Raw genomic sequence first — 16,775 nt, 5'->3', positions numbered from 1 at the left:
TAAAGTAGGAACATGTTGGAAGTTAAGCAGTTATCTTAGGTTAGTTGTCTTTTTCTTACTCCCTTGCTATGGTCTCTTTGAAATGCTCTTTTATTGCATGTTTGTTTTCTTTTTAACTTTTTTTTCATACAGGTGATTTGAAAAAAGAAGGGAAAGTTAAAAAAAAAAAAAAAAGAAAAAGAAAAAAGACAAACAAGGGGAAAAAAAAAAAAAAAAAAAAATATGTAGTGCCCCCTTGAGGAGCCTGTGGAGAATGCAGGGGTATTCGCCTACCCCACCTCCATGGTTGCTAACATGACCACAGACATAGGGGACTGGTGGTTTGATGGGTTGAGCCCTCTACCATAAGTTTTACCCTTGGGAAGACGGTTGCTGCAAAGGAGAGGCTAGGCCTCCCTGTATTTGTGCCTAAGAGTCTCCTCCTGAATGCCTCTGTGTTGCTCAGATGTGGCCCTCTCTCTCTGGCTAAGCCAACTTGAAAGGTGAAATCACTGCCCTCCCCCCTACGTGGGATCAGACACCCAGGGAAGTGAATCTCCCTGGCAACGTGGAATATGACTCCCAGGGAGGAATGTAGACCTGGCACCGTGGGACGGAGAACATCTTCTTGACCAAAAGGGGGATGTGAAAGGAAATGAAATAAGCTTCAGTGGCAGAGAGATTCCAAAAGGAGCCGAGAGGTCACTCTGGTGGGCACTCTTATGCACACTTTAGACAACCCTTTTTAGGTTCTAAAGAATTGGGGTAGCTGGTGGTGGATACCTGAAACTATCAAACTACAACCCAGAACCCATGAATCTCGAAGACAGTTGTATAAAAATGTAGCTTATGAGGGGGTGACAATGGGATTGGGAAAGCCATAAGGACCAAACACCACTTTGTCTAGTTTATGGATGGATGTGTAGAAAAGTAGGGGAAGGAAACAAACAGACAAAGGTACCCAGTGTTCTTTTTTACTTCAATTGCTCTTTTTCACTCTAATTATTATTCTTGTTATTTTTGTGTGTGTGCTAATGAAGGTGTCAGGGATTGATTTAGGTGATGAATGTACAACTATGTAATGGTACTGTAAACAATCGAAAGTACAATTTGTTTTGTATGACTGCGTGGTATGTGAATATATCTCAATAAAATGATGATTAAAAAAAAAAAAAAGAAAAAAAAAAAAGAAAGAAAAGGACAATAGACAATTGATCGAAGCCTCCTGAAGAAATGAAGATCTCTAGTGAGGAGAATGACATACCAGTACGATTGTAGTTTTGATTTCTAACTCCACTGTTCACTTCCTATAGGATCTAATAGAAAAATGCATAAAAATGTAATGACAAATCATTGGTTTTGGACTCAATGTATAAACATACAATTTACAAGAACTACATAAAGATAAGGGGACAGAGGACTATAGGAACATAACTTGTGCATGTTATTGAAGTTAGGTTGGTATCAAAGCAAACAAGGTTGTTATAGATTTAGAATATTTTAAGTTTAAGCTCCATGGTAACTACAAAGAAAATATCAGAGAATATGCAAGCTTGTAGAGACAGAAAGTAGTATATAGATTGTCAGGAGCAAGGGCAGGAAGACAGGTTGCTAATGCATAAAAGGTATAAGGTTTCTGTTTGGAGAGATCGGAAAGTTAGGAATGAAAGGTGGTGAGGGGACTGCAACGCTGTTAATGTGATTAATCCCACTGAATGGTGTGCTTGGGAGGGGTTGAAGTGGGAAGGTTGATGTATATGTGTTCCCACGATTAAAAAAAAAGAGCAAAGAGATGACAAATAAATGCATTATGTGATCCTGGACGAAATCTAATAAGGGAGGAGGAAGGGCTCAAAAGGATATTATTAGGGCATGTAAAAAAATTTGGAATATAGACTGTTAGCTTTATATCAACATTAAATTTCTTGAACTTGATACCTGCGCTTAAGTGAGTATCCTTGTTCTTAGAAAATGTACATGGAAGTATTAAGTATTCAAGGAGTATGATGTATACACTTACACTCAAGTGTTCAGAAAACTGATGAATAGGTAGACTGACAGATGTATGGATAGATAGATGGATTGATGGATGGATACATAGATAAAATGATAAAGCAAATGTTGGGGTTCTCTGTGTGGGGTTTGTATTATTTTGGTGAGTAAGGAATGATGACATAGAAGACTTTTCTCTTGTCTTTAAATAGTGTTTGTCTTCTTAAGTTGTGTGCATGCTTTGATAAAATAAAATAAAGCATTAAAAATTAACAGAGGATGTCCAGCTCTCCGAGCCCTATTTTTTGGGGAGACTGTTATGACCCAATTTGATTCCATTGATCAATGTGTCTATCTTTGTGCCAATACAAAGCTGTTTTTTTTTTTTCCACTGAAAATTTTATTTGGAAAGTTTACTTAAAAGATAACATTTGATTTATTAAAGTTACAAATTTTAAAAAAAGCTAACAATGTTAATACCATTTAGGATTATGTAAACAGTATCTATAGTATATTATTATAGTATAAATAAATGTTTTAATATAGAATCTAAGTAATTATCCATTTTTAAAACTTCACAATATATTTATCATTCTATCATTTGGCCTATATTTGTTTCTAACTGTGTACTTCTGTTTTTTAACTTTATTTTTTACATATCATAAGTAGTACTGAAGTCAGGGACGATCATCTTCCTGTTACTACCTATAGCACCTAGCATGGTATCTTGTACATAGTAAAGTCTCAAAATATGGTTGACAAATAAGTTTTCTGTTTTGTTACCTCTCCTTAAGAATTACACAAATAATGCATGTTCACTCTTAAAAAAAAAAAAGTACAGAGAAACAACCACAAAAAAATCACCCCAAAACTCAGCTTACCATTTTCATAATATTTTTCCACATGTTTTCCTAGGCAATATATACACACAAATAAATTGAAGATACAATTATCTTTTATACATTGTGTTATTAACAGCCTTTTATACTTTATATGTTATGAAAGTCTTTCGGTGTCAGGCATTCATTCATCTTCATTTTAATGATTCTGTAATCTTCCACTCTATAGATACGCTACAATTTATTTAACCAATCCTTTATTAATAAACATTAAGGTTTTCTCTTCCATTTTTTTTTTAATTGTTAACAAGTAGTTTAATGAGCATCTTTGTGTAAGTAATTTTGCATACTCATTTGATTATTTCCTTAGGATAGAAATTTTTAGATAAAAGGTTTGTGCTGTTTTTAAGGTTTTGTATCACGTTGCCAAATTGTCCTCCAGAAAAGTTATATTGGCTAAAGTTCCCCCTAGTAGAGAATAAAGTATCCATTTCCTCTGCCCTCACTGACCACTGGGGAGGAATAGATTTACCATTGTTGGGCTAATTCATAGTTCTTAGAATATCTTAGTGAATTTGAACATTTTTAATATGGATGTATTTGTCCGTTCATGTCTTTTCATTATTTTTTAAATTAATAAGGAAAGAGACAGAATTATTAAAAGGATATATGATTTAATTGTCTCATATTGAAAATATTTTCCAGTTTCTCATTTTCTCTTTAGCTTCATTTTCAGTTTTCCCCCTTCATACCGAAAGGATTTTATAAAAGTTTACGTGTTCAAAACTGTCAATCCTTTTTAAAAATTTCTGCCCCAGCTATTATGCTTCAAATGTCTGTTCCTTTCCCAAGAGCATATAAATGGAATGAATTGATTTGCAGAATTTAGTGGGGTGTCTGCCTCTCAAATTTCTTCCTTTCTCCCACCAGGAAAGCAATAGAAGAACTGCTTAAGGAGGCGAAACGTGGAAAAACTAGAGCAGAAACGATGGGACCTATGGGGTGGTAAGTTCTTGAGTAAGCTTCCTTAAAACTTAATATATTAAAGTGAAAATTCTTGGCTGGAGATATAAATATGTATTAAATGTGAATAGAGGGGATGGAAAACCATAGATGCAGAGGAAATCACCCAGAGACAAGTGGTAGAGTAAGAATACTGGGAAGGGCCCAATGCCGAGGAACTCTTAAGAGCAGGGAGAAGTGGTGGAGAACATGTGTCGTGGTTTCATCATCCCTTTGGTTCACAAATCCCCAAGAGATGTGTACGTACCCCCATGCCCAAAGGCACCTGTGTGAAAGTAATATTGTATTAGTGTTCATTGTTGAAGAATTTCTGCTTTGATTATAGTCCTTGGTAAAGTAAAGTGAATTTATATTTTATTTTAAAAAAATTAATTCTAACTATAAATATTTTGAATATATGAAAATTCAGCCACATTGGACCAAAGCTTACCTTTGCACGTTTCTATACAAAATCGAGTGTATTAAAACTTAATAATATAAACAGAAGAAGGATTTAACCTTAAGAATTAAGTCTACTCTTTTAGACACTACTTTAGCAATGGCATTTGCATTCAATGATTATGCTGATTATATATCTTTTATCTTCAATTTAAAATACTGCAGTGGAGTACTGTGGACTATTAAAAGAATAAAATGTGAAAATGACATAGGAGTAGAAGCTAGACTTCTGAATATATCCCTTTTTGTAGATTTGAATTTTAGAAACCATGCACATAAAATACAAAATATAAAACAAAATTAAACCAAAATAGAGGGAAAAGGCAATCCCTAAAAGTCAAGCAAAATAAGACAAATGAACCTAAATATGAACCTAAATATGAACCTAAATAAGTCAAGTGGGTGGCTTAACCACCCATAGAAGAACTATTTCCAGTGATCCAAAAACACAGCAATTTGACTCTATTTCCTAAAGACAAAGAATGCAAAGAAGTTTGGAAATTATTTTCAGTCTTCATGTTGTTAGTAATAATTTTGGTATTGTTATTCTGAAAATTTGTTATAGTATGATAAAGCAAATAAGTAAATGTGTTAATGTTGTCAGGGACCCAGCTTTCAGTGTAAGAGGGAAGAGATACAAATATAAAATCAAAGAAGAAAAAACCTATAACCCTAAATCTGAATTGGAAATGTCAGTAGGAAGACAATGTTAGATTTTTTTTGTTTTCTTAAAAAAGAGAAAAACTTTTTCTAGTTCTGTTCACAGAAAATTCCTAGAAACAATGATCTGTTTAGTAGCAGGTAGCTCCCCTACCCCCAGATTGTGGTTTGTAAATACCATTTCTCACTAAAAGGAAACAGCAATCCTTGGAGAAATAACTGATTCCAGATCTGAGGCGGGAGATGTGTAAGAGAAGCTGGAAAATCTTGTCACACCAAAGAGCAAAGAATCTGTCAAAGACTGTTGTAGTCAGGTCAGAAAGACTCAGGAGCCAACTTGAAAAGCCTTCCACTGGTCAAAGATGGGATCATTTGTTCATCAAAAATAACAATAACTATCAACATTGAAACACAAAAAACTATATTAAAATCTATAAGGTCAAAATGATAATCAAAACAATGAACTTAGTGGTCTCCTTTTAGAGGATGCTAGGGAACCAAATCAGTATTCACAAAACTGGTAAATAGGAAAAATCAAACATTTATCCTGTTCCTGAACAAATTATATCTCAAGTTACCAAATAATTGATAAAGGAAAGCTTCTTTATAGAAGAACTGCTGTGAATAAATGTAGAAGAAATGTAGGATATGGTTATCATCATTTTAATTCTTAATTCAAAAACAAGGCAAACAATCCATTTTTAAAATGGACATGAGATTTGAATAAACACTTCACCAAAGATATAAGATTGGCCAATAAGCATATGACAAGACCATTAGTTATCAGGAAAATGCAAAATAAAACCACAGTAAGTTACCACCACACACACCAGAATGGCTAAAATAAAGGTGGGGATATGGAGCAACTCGAACTCTCACACATGGCTGGTGGAATTTTAAAACATACAGCCACTTTGGGAAACAGTTCGCCATTTTTTTATAAGCACACACTCATCATACAACCCCAAATTCTACATCTAAGCATTTACCAAAGAGAATTGAAAACTTAAGTCCATGCAAAAATCTGTACAGTAATAGTATTCATTACAGCTTTATTCATAACAGACCCAAACTGGAAGCAATCCAAATGTCCATCTTTTGGTGACTGGATAAACAAATTGTGGGTATATCCATAAACACAGTGCTACTCAACAATGAAAAGGAACAGAACTGATAAATACTACATGGATGAATCTCAGAAGCATCATGCTAAGTCAAAGAAGCCAGACACAAAAAACTACACAGTATATAACTGCATTTATATGGCATTCCAGAAAAGGTAAAACTGTAGGGACAGAAACCAGACCAGTGGTTGCCAGGAACTGGAGTGGAAGGAAGGGGTTGATGGATTGACTGCAGAGCTTTTGGGGATGAGGGAGATGTTCTCTATCCTGATTGCGGTGATGGTTACATGACTATATATTTGCCAAAACTCATCACTTAAAAGGATGAATTTTGTTCTATATAAATTATACCTCAGCAGACATGATTTTAAAAAAAAAGAGAGAATGTCATCATTTTCTAATCCCTAGTGATAGGTTGAATCTAGGTAGATACCATCAATGCTACTAAATTTATCAGGTGAAAAGCTGATGGAGAAGTTTCTGATGGATCAGCTGACAACACCTGAACTCACTGAGCAGTCTTTACCCTGCAAAAAGAAATAATAGGAAGGACACCTATGAGACATCCTTGTCAAAAAATGGAACCTGAATCCTGTCAAATTTCTAGTTACAACTACTAGTTTACAGGGAATACAGAGGGCAGAGGAACATGTTAAATGACACCATAGAGATGCAATCATAAAAATCCAGAATGTAGGGAATTCCAAGGACAAACAACCCAGTTTCTTTAACAAATTAACTGCGAGGAGAAAAGAAGGAGTATCCCATAAATTAATAAATTTGAGAGGCATCAAATAAAATATATACCTAATTTGTTTAGTTTTTCAAAAAAAAAATTAACTGTAAAAAGACACTTATGAACCAATTGGGATATTTGATGTTATCAAGGATCCACTTTTCCAAATCTCCCAGCCAGAGGGTGTCACTCTTCCACATGGTCTATATAGTAGCAGCCATTAAACCCACATTTCAGTTGGCGGGAGGGAAGGAGAGAAGAAAGGCATGCCCTTACACCTTTAAGACACTTCCCAGGCATTGCATTCACCTTTTCTATGTATACCCTTTGATTAGGAATTAGTCTCTTGTCTATACCTAGCTGCAAAGATGGAAATTTAGTCTTTTTTCCCCAGACACCCATGTGCCCACTAAATACTTAGGGTTCTTTTACCATAGAAGAAAGGAATGGATACTGAGGGAATAGCTAGCAGCTTCTTCACACAAAGGAGGGAGAAGCATGTTGAAAAGGAAGTAAAAGATAGCAGGCAACTCTACCATAAGTTTTACCCTTGGGAAGACGGTTGCTGCAACGGAGAGGCTAGGCCTCCCTATATTTGTGCCTAAGAGTCTCCTCCTGAATGCCTCTTTGTTGCTCAGATGTGGCCCTCTCTCTCTGGCTAAGCCAACTTGAAAGGTGAAATCACTGCCCTCCCCCCTACGTGGGATCAGACACCCAGGGAAGTGAATCTCCCTGGCAACGTGGAATATGACTCCCAGGGAGGAATGTAGACCTGGCACCGTGGGACGGAGAACATCTTCTTGACCAAAAGGGGGATGTGAAAGGAAATGAAATAAGCTTCAGTGGTAGAGAGATTCCAAAACGAGCCGAGAGATCACTCTGGTGGGCACTCTTACGCACACTTAAGACAACCCTTTTTAGGTTCTAAAGAATTGGGGTAGCTGGTGGTGGATACCTGAAACTATCAAACTACAACCCAGAACCCATGAATCTCGAAGACAGTTGTATAAAAATGTAGCTTATGAGGGGTGACAAGGGGATTGGGAAAGCCATAAGGACCACACTCCACTTTGTCTAGTTTATGGATGGATGAGTAGAAAAATAGGGGAAGGAAACAAACAGACAGAGGTACCCAGTGTTCTTTTTTACTTCAATTGCTCTTTTTCACTCTAATTATTATTCTTGTTATTTTTGTGTGTGTGCTAATGAAGGTGTCAGGGATTGATTTAGGTGATGAATGTACAACTATGTAATGGTACTGTAAACAATCGAAAGTACAATTTGTTTTGTATGACTGCGTGGTATGTGAATATATCTCAATAAAATGATGATTAAAAAAAAAAAAAAAAGATAGCAGGCAAAGTAAGACACTCCAGATTTGTAAGGAGATAGAACCCCTGTGGGAACAGGATATGAAACTTAAACATTCCAATTCATCTACAAGACAAGAATTCCTGCTAAGCAGTACTATTTTTTTCAGCTGTCTTATAGCAGCAGTTCTCAAACCTTTTGGTCTTAGAATTTTTAACTCGTAAAAATTGTTGAGGACCTCAAAGAGCTTTTGTTGATGTGCATTCTGTCTATTGATATTTACTGTGCTAGAAATTAAAACTGAGCAATATTTAAACTATTTATTAGTACATTTTAAAATAACAATACTGTTCTAGCTTGCTAATGCTGCCGGAATGCAAAACACCAGAGATGGATTGGCTTTTATAAAAGGGGGTTTATTTGGTTACACAGTTACAGTCTTAAGGCCATAAAGTATCCAAGCTAAGGCATCAACAATCAGGTACCTTCACTGGAGGATGACCGATGGCATCCGGAAAACCTCTGTTAGCTGGGAAGTCACGTGGCCAGTGTCTGCTCCAAGTTTATGGTTTCAAAATGGCTTTCTCCTAGGACGTTCCTCTCTAGGCTGCAGTTCCTCAAAAATGTCACTCTTAGTTGCTCTTGGGGCGTTTTTCTCTCTTAGCTTCTCTGGAGCAAGAGTCTGCTTTCAATGGCTGTCTTCAAAATGTCTTTCATCTGCAGCTCCTGTGCTTTCTTCCAAGTGTCCCTCTTGGCTGAAGCTCCTCTTCACAATGTCACTCACAGCTGCACTGAGTTCCCTCTACCTGTCGGCTCATTGATAGAGCTCCACTGATCAAGGCCCACCCTGAATGGATGGGACCATGCCTCCATGGAAATATCTAATCAGAGTTATCACCTACAGTTGGGTGGGGCACATTCCATGGAAACACTCAAAGAATTCCAGTCTAATCAGCACTAAAATGTCTGCCCCACAAGATTGCATCAAAGATAATGGCATTTGGGGGACATAATACATTCAAACTGGCACAAATACTAAACTCATATGTTAAGGTAAATAGCATTTTTTGTTGAAAATAACTATATTTGGAAAAAAAAATGTAATGAGTAGAGAGGCATTCTGAATGTGCTTGCAGATCTCCCTAATATGTGGCTTACAGAAGACACCTGGATCCTCACATCTGCTTCTGCATGAAATCTTTCATGATGTTATTTTGGCTGAAATATATGAAGAAAACACGACCTCACAGATAGGTCGTTGCCTTTTCAGAAAACTGTAGATATTCTTTGATACTACATCAAAATTTTGCCATTAATCTCAAATAGGGATAGTTTCTTAAAATTCTCATCGGTAAACTTTTCATATTCTGTTACATTAAAATCCACCAATCTACCATCCACTTTGAATGGATCTTCTCCCATGCATGATATTGTAACATTGTGCATTGGTCATCTTGAAAATATTTCTTCACTGAATTATGAAGACCTTCCAAATGTTGACACATTTCATTATACAATATAAAAATAATTACTTTTATAAATATCTGATCTAATCAGAAAAGTTTTTAAGTATTGGGAACCCATAAAGTTCACGGTTTTCCAAAACTCTGATTCTCACTTGCAAGTTCCAGTTTTATCATTGGCAGAAAATACTGGGAGCTGTTTTCCTTGAATTGACTGGCTCACCGAGATCTGAATAACCAGCTCATTCACCTTGCCACCACCCAAACAGCCGAGACAACCACTGTACTGTGTAAGCAGCAGAAGCACTCTCTATATATACTTCCTACTTAGTCACACACATTATTAAGGAGACCAATACTCAAGGGTCAAGATTTAATGAAATTTATCATTTCTCCTGCTTCATCAAGAACATTTGTAGGTAAAACTGTCCAGTTTTTTAAATTGAGAGTGCATGGCAGTAAAGAATGCAGTAGCTACTTGTGCAGTTTGGTGCCCCACTGCCCTGATTCACACTACAGATTTACTCATTATTGCCTTTTGCACCCATCAGTGCAAATGTTAACCCTAGAGAAAAAAGAAAATCACATCAAAATTGTGAAAATAGTTTTGACTATGCAAATAACTTTCTGAGATCTCAGGGACCTCCACGGGACCACAGACCACACTTTGGGAACCACTGTTCTAGAGAGGTTCCAACCAATGCAGCAAAACAAGAAAAATAGTGAAGCAGAAACATTGGAAAGGAAGAGACAGAAGGGTTATTTGTAGATGATAGGATGTCTATGCAGAGTGGTTCAGCACAAGATAAACATTCAAAATCTATTAGTCATTTTTGCCGGCAATAGCCAACTAGGAAATATAATGAGAAAAAAGGAATCCTATTCATAACATGAAATATCTACAAATAATTAGGAAATTAAAAGCTTATAAAAGGGAAATGACAAATTTTAATTTAAGAATAAAAAAAGAGTCAAATGAATGGAAAGATACACTGTGTCTCTGGATGGGAAGACTAGGTTTTTTAATGTTAGCCTCATCAAACTCCTGACAAGAATTTTTAATGGAATTTGACAGACCAGTTCTAAGTTCATCTAGGATATTTAAGTGCTCAACAACAGCTGAGGGTTTTTTTTTTTTTCCCTAAAACTTAAGCATTTTTCTCATTCTCCAATGTTAGCTAATCAAAAATAGAACTTTAAGAAACTTTATGTCTGTATAGTTACATTAATTTTTTTGGGAAGGAATCATAAGTAACCACTAATGGTAATTTAATTTGGGACTCAGAAACAGACAACCCCCTCCCCTCTCACACACGCCCCCACATATGCACAAACTTTCTCCCTTCCCCATCTTCTCTAAACAAATGCACATGCATAAGCTTCTCTCTCCCAACCCCCCAATATATATATATATGTTTGTGTAGACATACACACATAATACACAAACATAATTTTTTAGCTGAACTATTTATTTGAAAATTAATTGTAGGCATCATGATACTTTACACCTAAATACTTCAGCCTTCAATTCCCAAAGACATTCTCCTACATACTTGCCTTGTCATTACTATATCTGCGAAAATGAACATTAATTTCATATCCTCATCGAATAGGCCCAAAATGTCTTTTATAGATGGTTGCTTTCTGTTTGTTTCAGAAGTAGATCCAGGATCCAGTCAAAAAAGTCCCACAGTCTGGATTTGTCATGACTAGGTTCAGGTTAAACATTTGGAGAGAATATTGTATACATCTTAATGCATCAGGTCAGGAAGACTTAATGTCAAATTGCCCTGCTGTTGGTGATGCTGTCCCTTGGTTAAGTTGGTGACCACCAGATCTCTCCATTATAATGGTACATTTATGCAGCTAAGAGATTTTGGGGGGGGGGGGCTGGGGGCGGTAGAAATTAGTATATTGAGAGTATTGCATTCTCAGGTACAATAACATTCTGTACATCTGTAGTAAATTTTGTAAATATACAGTAACTAAATTAGTGTCACATTAGTGCAAGAATAAAGAAATTAGTGGGAGAGAAAAGAGAATCCAGATTAGAGACCCACAATATATAAGAATTTAATGTATGATAAACGTGGTCATTCATATTGGTGGAGAAAGGACGAATTATTCAAGAAATGGTGATAATACAATTGAGTGCCATCTATAATACATAAAAATTAATTCTAGGAGGACTAAAGAGGTAAACATACAGAACAAACTAGGAATTTATCAGAAGAAAATACAGGATAATATTTTTATAATTTTTGCCAGGGTAGGGCAAGAACCTTCCTTAGTCAGGCACAAAACCTAGAAGCTCTGAAGGAAAAACTTGACAGATTTGACTGTGTCATAATAATAGTAAACTTCTGTACAGAGAAAGGTACTATTTATAAAGTTAATTTGTTAAAAGACAGGTGACAGACTGGGAGGAATTATTTGCCGCATATGACCTACAGAGGACTACTATCTCAATATTTTAAAAAGTCCCCGAAAATCAATTTGTGAAAAGAAAATCATGACTTAGATATATATTTTCGAATCCAAAATACTAGTGGCCAATAATAATACAAATAACATATTTATTGAGTACTTAGTAAGTGCTAGGCACTATTCTAACACTCAGATACATTTGTAAACAGAATGACAAATTCCTGCCCTCTTAGAACTTAGTATTTGTTCTCTAGTTAAGTAGCAAGATATTATTTTTCCACCCATCATATTGGCAAAAATTAAAAGGATTGAAATCTTGTGTAGGCAAAGGTTTACAGAAAGGAGCACTTTATATCCTGCAGGTGGTAGGGTGAGTTGCTCAATGTGTGGCAATTTGGCAAATGTGTAATCACAATTAAGCTCTGTGGCCTTTCACCCAGCATCTCCATTTCTAGTGGTCTCTCTTGCACAAAGCTGTTAAGTACAAAATTACTGTAGCACATTTTTTATAGTAAATTGTAAACAATCCATATGTCCATTGATAGGGAAATGGTTAAGTAGACTTTAGTATATCCTACTGTGGGGTACTAAAAGTCACTAATAAAAATGGGATAGAGCCTTATGGATTGTTCCTGGAAATGTTTATTATAGTATATGAAAAAATGAATTGCTGGTCAATGTGTATAATATTCCTTTGACCAGGTTGGGGGAGGGAGTGGAACCTTACAAATGCATAGAGAAAGGTCTGAGCTAAGATAAATCTGACAGTTACCTCTCCCAGAGCACGAGAGGAGGGAGGAAGCAATGGAGGGACACTTCCACTGGTTATCCTCTGTTGTTGGATATTTATAGTGATATACGAGTGTATGTTATATTTAAAACTTGTTAATAAAGACTTTTTAATGAGGAAAAAAATCCACTGAGGTTTTTAAAATTGCAGATCTCCTTCCTACTTCACCCTAGGAAATTCTAATGGAGCAGTCTAAGATGAGTCCTAGAGATTTTTTTTTAAGTGCTCCAGAAGATCTTGATTGATTATCAAACAAGTTTGGGAATCACAGCTCTGAACAACTGAGCAAGTCAACCATGTGGAAGACTTTATTGGTTTAAAAATGAAAAGGAAATTTATCTGCTCTTTTTTTTTTTTTTTTTGGTTTTTACCTTTTGACTTTTTATCTGTGCTGTTGTGGAAGCAGGAATCTCTGGGTGCTCATTACTTCCATGGGCTCCTGACTTCTTACTGGCCAGTTTTGGTCTGGCACACCCCACCCGATGAGGGCTCTGGGACTTGAGTCCGCTCCCCCCAAGGCCGGCACCAAGAGCATCTTCCCTATCCATGCTCCTCCAGGGAGAGCACCTTGTTTGCCATCTATTTAAATAAATGTGTACATGTGAATAAAAAAAAACTTTTAACCATTAGTCCAGACGGTGCCCAGGCTCACCTGTACATTTGAAATCACCTGGGTGCTTCAAAAGACTACCAATGCTGGTGTCCCCCCCATCAGAAATTAGTGGTTGGAGTGTGGCCAGGTCATTGGAATTTTGAAAAGAAGCTCAGGTGCTTCTAATGTGTAGACAATTTTGAAAACCACCACACTAATCACTTTTTCTTTTTTTTGAAAAAAAATGATACAAATCTGCTCTGTAGAATTCAGAGAACCTACCTGCCTCACTCAGGGGCAAATAGCTTCCTCTGCATGGAGGTAGCCAGGCTGTCCCACCAAGGTGTCCAAAGACTGAGCTCCTGTCTGTTGACCTCGCTGGAGAGCTCTTAAAGGAGTAGAAAATCTGTCACTTACCAGTGGTCCATGATCCTTTTTCTTAGCATCTAGAAGACCTTTGTACTTGCTTTAAATTTTAAAATAGAACTAGAATGAGGATGACATGTTTCTTCCTTTGGATTTTCCATTCAAAAGATCTTAGTGAGGCAGTTGAGCAGTTGCCAGAAAGAGATTGCCAAACTACAGAAAATGATAGTGTGATGCCATTTTTTATTTAATAAACAGAGAGACCATTTGGTGCTATATACTTCCTTGCGTGTATTTCAACAAAAGAATCTCTTTAGAGACTGTTCTTAAAGAGGCCTCAGGGAAGCTGAAATGCAGGCCCATATGACTTTCTTTTAGTCAAGATAAAGGAATGTATAAGTATCAATTTCAGAAACATGCCCAGCTTCATCATCTACAAAGCTGTTTTTATTTACTCTGCTTATCTATAGCCCAATATAATTTTTGAGTCTAGTGCTATGGAACTCTTTCTTATATTTGGAGAGCTTGTGTTTTGTTGTTTTTAGATCGGAAACATCTGTACATTTTAGTCCAGAAGATTGGATTTAGGAGGAAATGATTCTTCAAAAAATTTTTTTAACCTGGTTGCTTTAAGGACCACAACATTTTGGGTGCTTTCTGTTTTGGTTTGGGGTCAACCTGGTGATAAGGGGACACATAACACACATTTTTCTTCTGTGTGTCTTTCTACTCAGCTAAATATTTACAGAGCCCCAGTAGGTAAGGTTAAGAGGCCAGGCCCAGGCCAGACACAGGGACACCGGGCAGCAGTACACTGGCCTTCACAGCTGTTAATCGCCCGGCGGATCCAGACACATGAGCAGGTGTTCACAATGGACCTGGCGGGCTTCCTGCTTTAGAAGCCATGGGGAAAGGCAGAGGGCTGTGCTCTCAGGAGCCTCCATGGTGAGGCGCTTGGCAGTGTTTCAGGGCCACAGAGATCCAGCTGAGGAGTGCGGGGCCCTAAGTGGTTTCCTACCGCTCCCCCAACCCTCCCCTCACCCGCACCCTGCTGACGGCACTAGAACTTTGCTCTCTTGTCTCTAGCCTAATGCTTTGTACTCCACCACCTCTCTTCTGTGAATTTTGTCGATAATACAGCCAAATGTCAGTGCTTACTGCCCTGCTTCCCACATTACTTTCACATCCAGTTATGAAATTGAACCAGAGACCCCTGAATTGTTACTGTTGAATCACATATCTGTGTAAGTGATTTCTACTGCTAAGGAAGCAGGAAGCCAAGGAATATAGCCTGGTAGTCTATCCCATTAAACAACTGTGTGCATATCCTCTTCTGCACTTTATCTTCCTGCACCTTCTGCTGCCCTCAGTAGTCTAAAGAGCATAGACAGGTAGCCTGGGGTTTATCTGTGTAAGCACTAGTGGACCTTGCATAAGGACTTGGATTTGGATGATTCTCAGATTTTTTTTAAATCAATTAATATTATATAGAAGCACTTTTGTCACTTTTAGGTATAGTGTTGGAGAGAGAGTGCATTGTTCACCGGGGGTGGGCCTCAGGACGGTCATATGCAGAGTAATTAAGGGTTAGGATTTAGTCCTAGGGCTTATCACACAGTCAAAGAATTTCTCAGGTGGCCACTCACTGAGGCATCGGATCGCCAGATTATGAACTTTAGCACCAGAAGTGGTCATGGGAGTTGTGGTGGAATTAAACAACATAATGAGTTGTAACCAACCATTGCCGCTAGAGAAAAGACACTACCCTTGTTTCATTGAGGGCTGGGAGTGTGAGGTGCTCCTGCCTCTGTTTGTCTAGAGGTGTTATTTTAGACCGACATCCATGATCACGCAAAGTAGTGTGCACAATGGAAGATCAGTGCTGCTTTCTGGTGGGCAGAGAATAAAGGAGTGAAATGGAGTCCACGGAATAATGCAGAGACCTTGCTTCCATGATCCTGAGGTCTCTGTTTCCCTAACCATAAAAATAAAAGTAATTTCCAATGCCTGTTATACTCCACAAGTCTCAAAGTCAGGTTGTTTGACAGAGTCTCTACCTCTACCCTTGTCTGTGCCAGTGATGCTCTCGTCTCCCAGTGGCCCATGGTTCTTAGCAGCTCTGCACCGTCTGCATCCTGTCCCACATGAAGCAGCCTCAGGTACCAGCATGCCAGCGAGCTTTCTCCTGCTCAGTGCTGTCAGCTGGCCGTGTGGTTAGACTTCTGTGTGTCCTTCTCTGTTCTGCCCCTTCTGCTGTATCCAGCACAGTGATGGGAACGTGGGCCGTGGGTCAGACTCCCTGGTGTCATTCCCAGCCCCCAACCTGCTGGCTGGAGACCTTGGGTATTTCTCCACCTCTCTGCTTTTCTTCATTTATAACATGGATCTTGGTTGCAAAGATGAAACAATATAACATGAGTAATGTCATGGCCCAGTCATTGCTTCATAAATGTTAGTCAGTGTCATTGTTACCCTTCTTCCATAGAACCTTACTGGTTAATAATCAGATGTCATGAAATGACTTTAGAAATAAAAGTAGCCTAATCTGAAGAATCCTGGTTACTACTGTGTCTACCCTTCAGCAGTTAGAGAAACAAAAGTATCAAAATCAGAAAAATCTCATTCCCTTTAACTTCCCCTTTCTGTTCTCTAGGTTTGTTTTACAGTTTCCTGTTTGTATTGGTTTCCTGTGGCTGCTGTAACGAAGTGCCACAAACTGGGTGCCTTACGACACAGAAACATGTTCTCTCCCAGCTCTGGAGGCCAGAAGTCTGAAATCAAGGTGTCAGCGGGGCCGTGCTGCCTCCTGTGGGCTCAGGGAAGACTCCTTCCTCGCCCCTTGCAGCTCCCGGGGGCCAGGCTTTCCCCGGCTTGCGGCAGCAGCGTCCTCTCTCTGCCCCGTCTTCTGGGCCGCCTTCCTCTGTGGCTGTGTTTCTCCGTCTCTGCTCTTCCTGTAAAGACGCCAGTCATACTGGAGTAGGGTCCCCCGACTGCAGTGTGACTTATCTTAACTTGACCCCATCTGCGTCTGGACC

The 16,775-nt window shown here is 38.0% G+C and overlaps 1 protein-coding gene across 1 annotated transcript in view; it reads left to right on the top strand.

Annotated features, from left to right (window-relative positions):
- Nucleotides 1–16,775, top strand: part of LOC119507183 (protein POLR1D-like) — a 54,249-nt gene that overhangs the window by 32,264 nt on the left and 5,210 nt on the right. Inside the window, exon 2 of the mRNA XM_037800289.1 lies at nucleotides 3,741–3,815. Coding sequence (XP_037656217.1) covers nucleotides 3,741–3,815 — 75 coding nt within the window. The remainder of the gene's footprint in view (nucleotides 1–3,740; nucleotides 3,816–16,775) is intronic.

Source organism: Choloepus didactylus, chromosome 12 (assembly GCF_015220235.1).
Source record: "Choloepus didactylus isolate mChoDid1 chromosome 12, mChoDid1.pri, whole genome shotgun sequence".
NCBI classification, from domain to species: domain Eukaryota; kingdom Metazoa; phylum Chordata; class Mammalia; order Pilosa; family Megalonychidae; genus Choloepus; species Choloepus didactylus.
The sequence above is the reverse complement of the archived record's forward strand: the minus strand, read 5'-3'. Positions and strand labels throughout refer to the sequence as shown.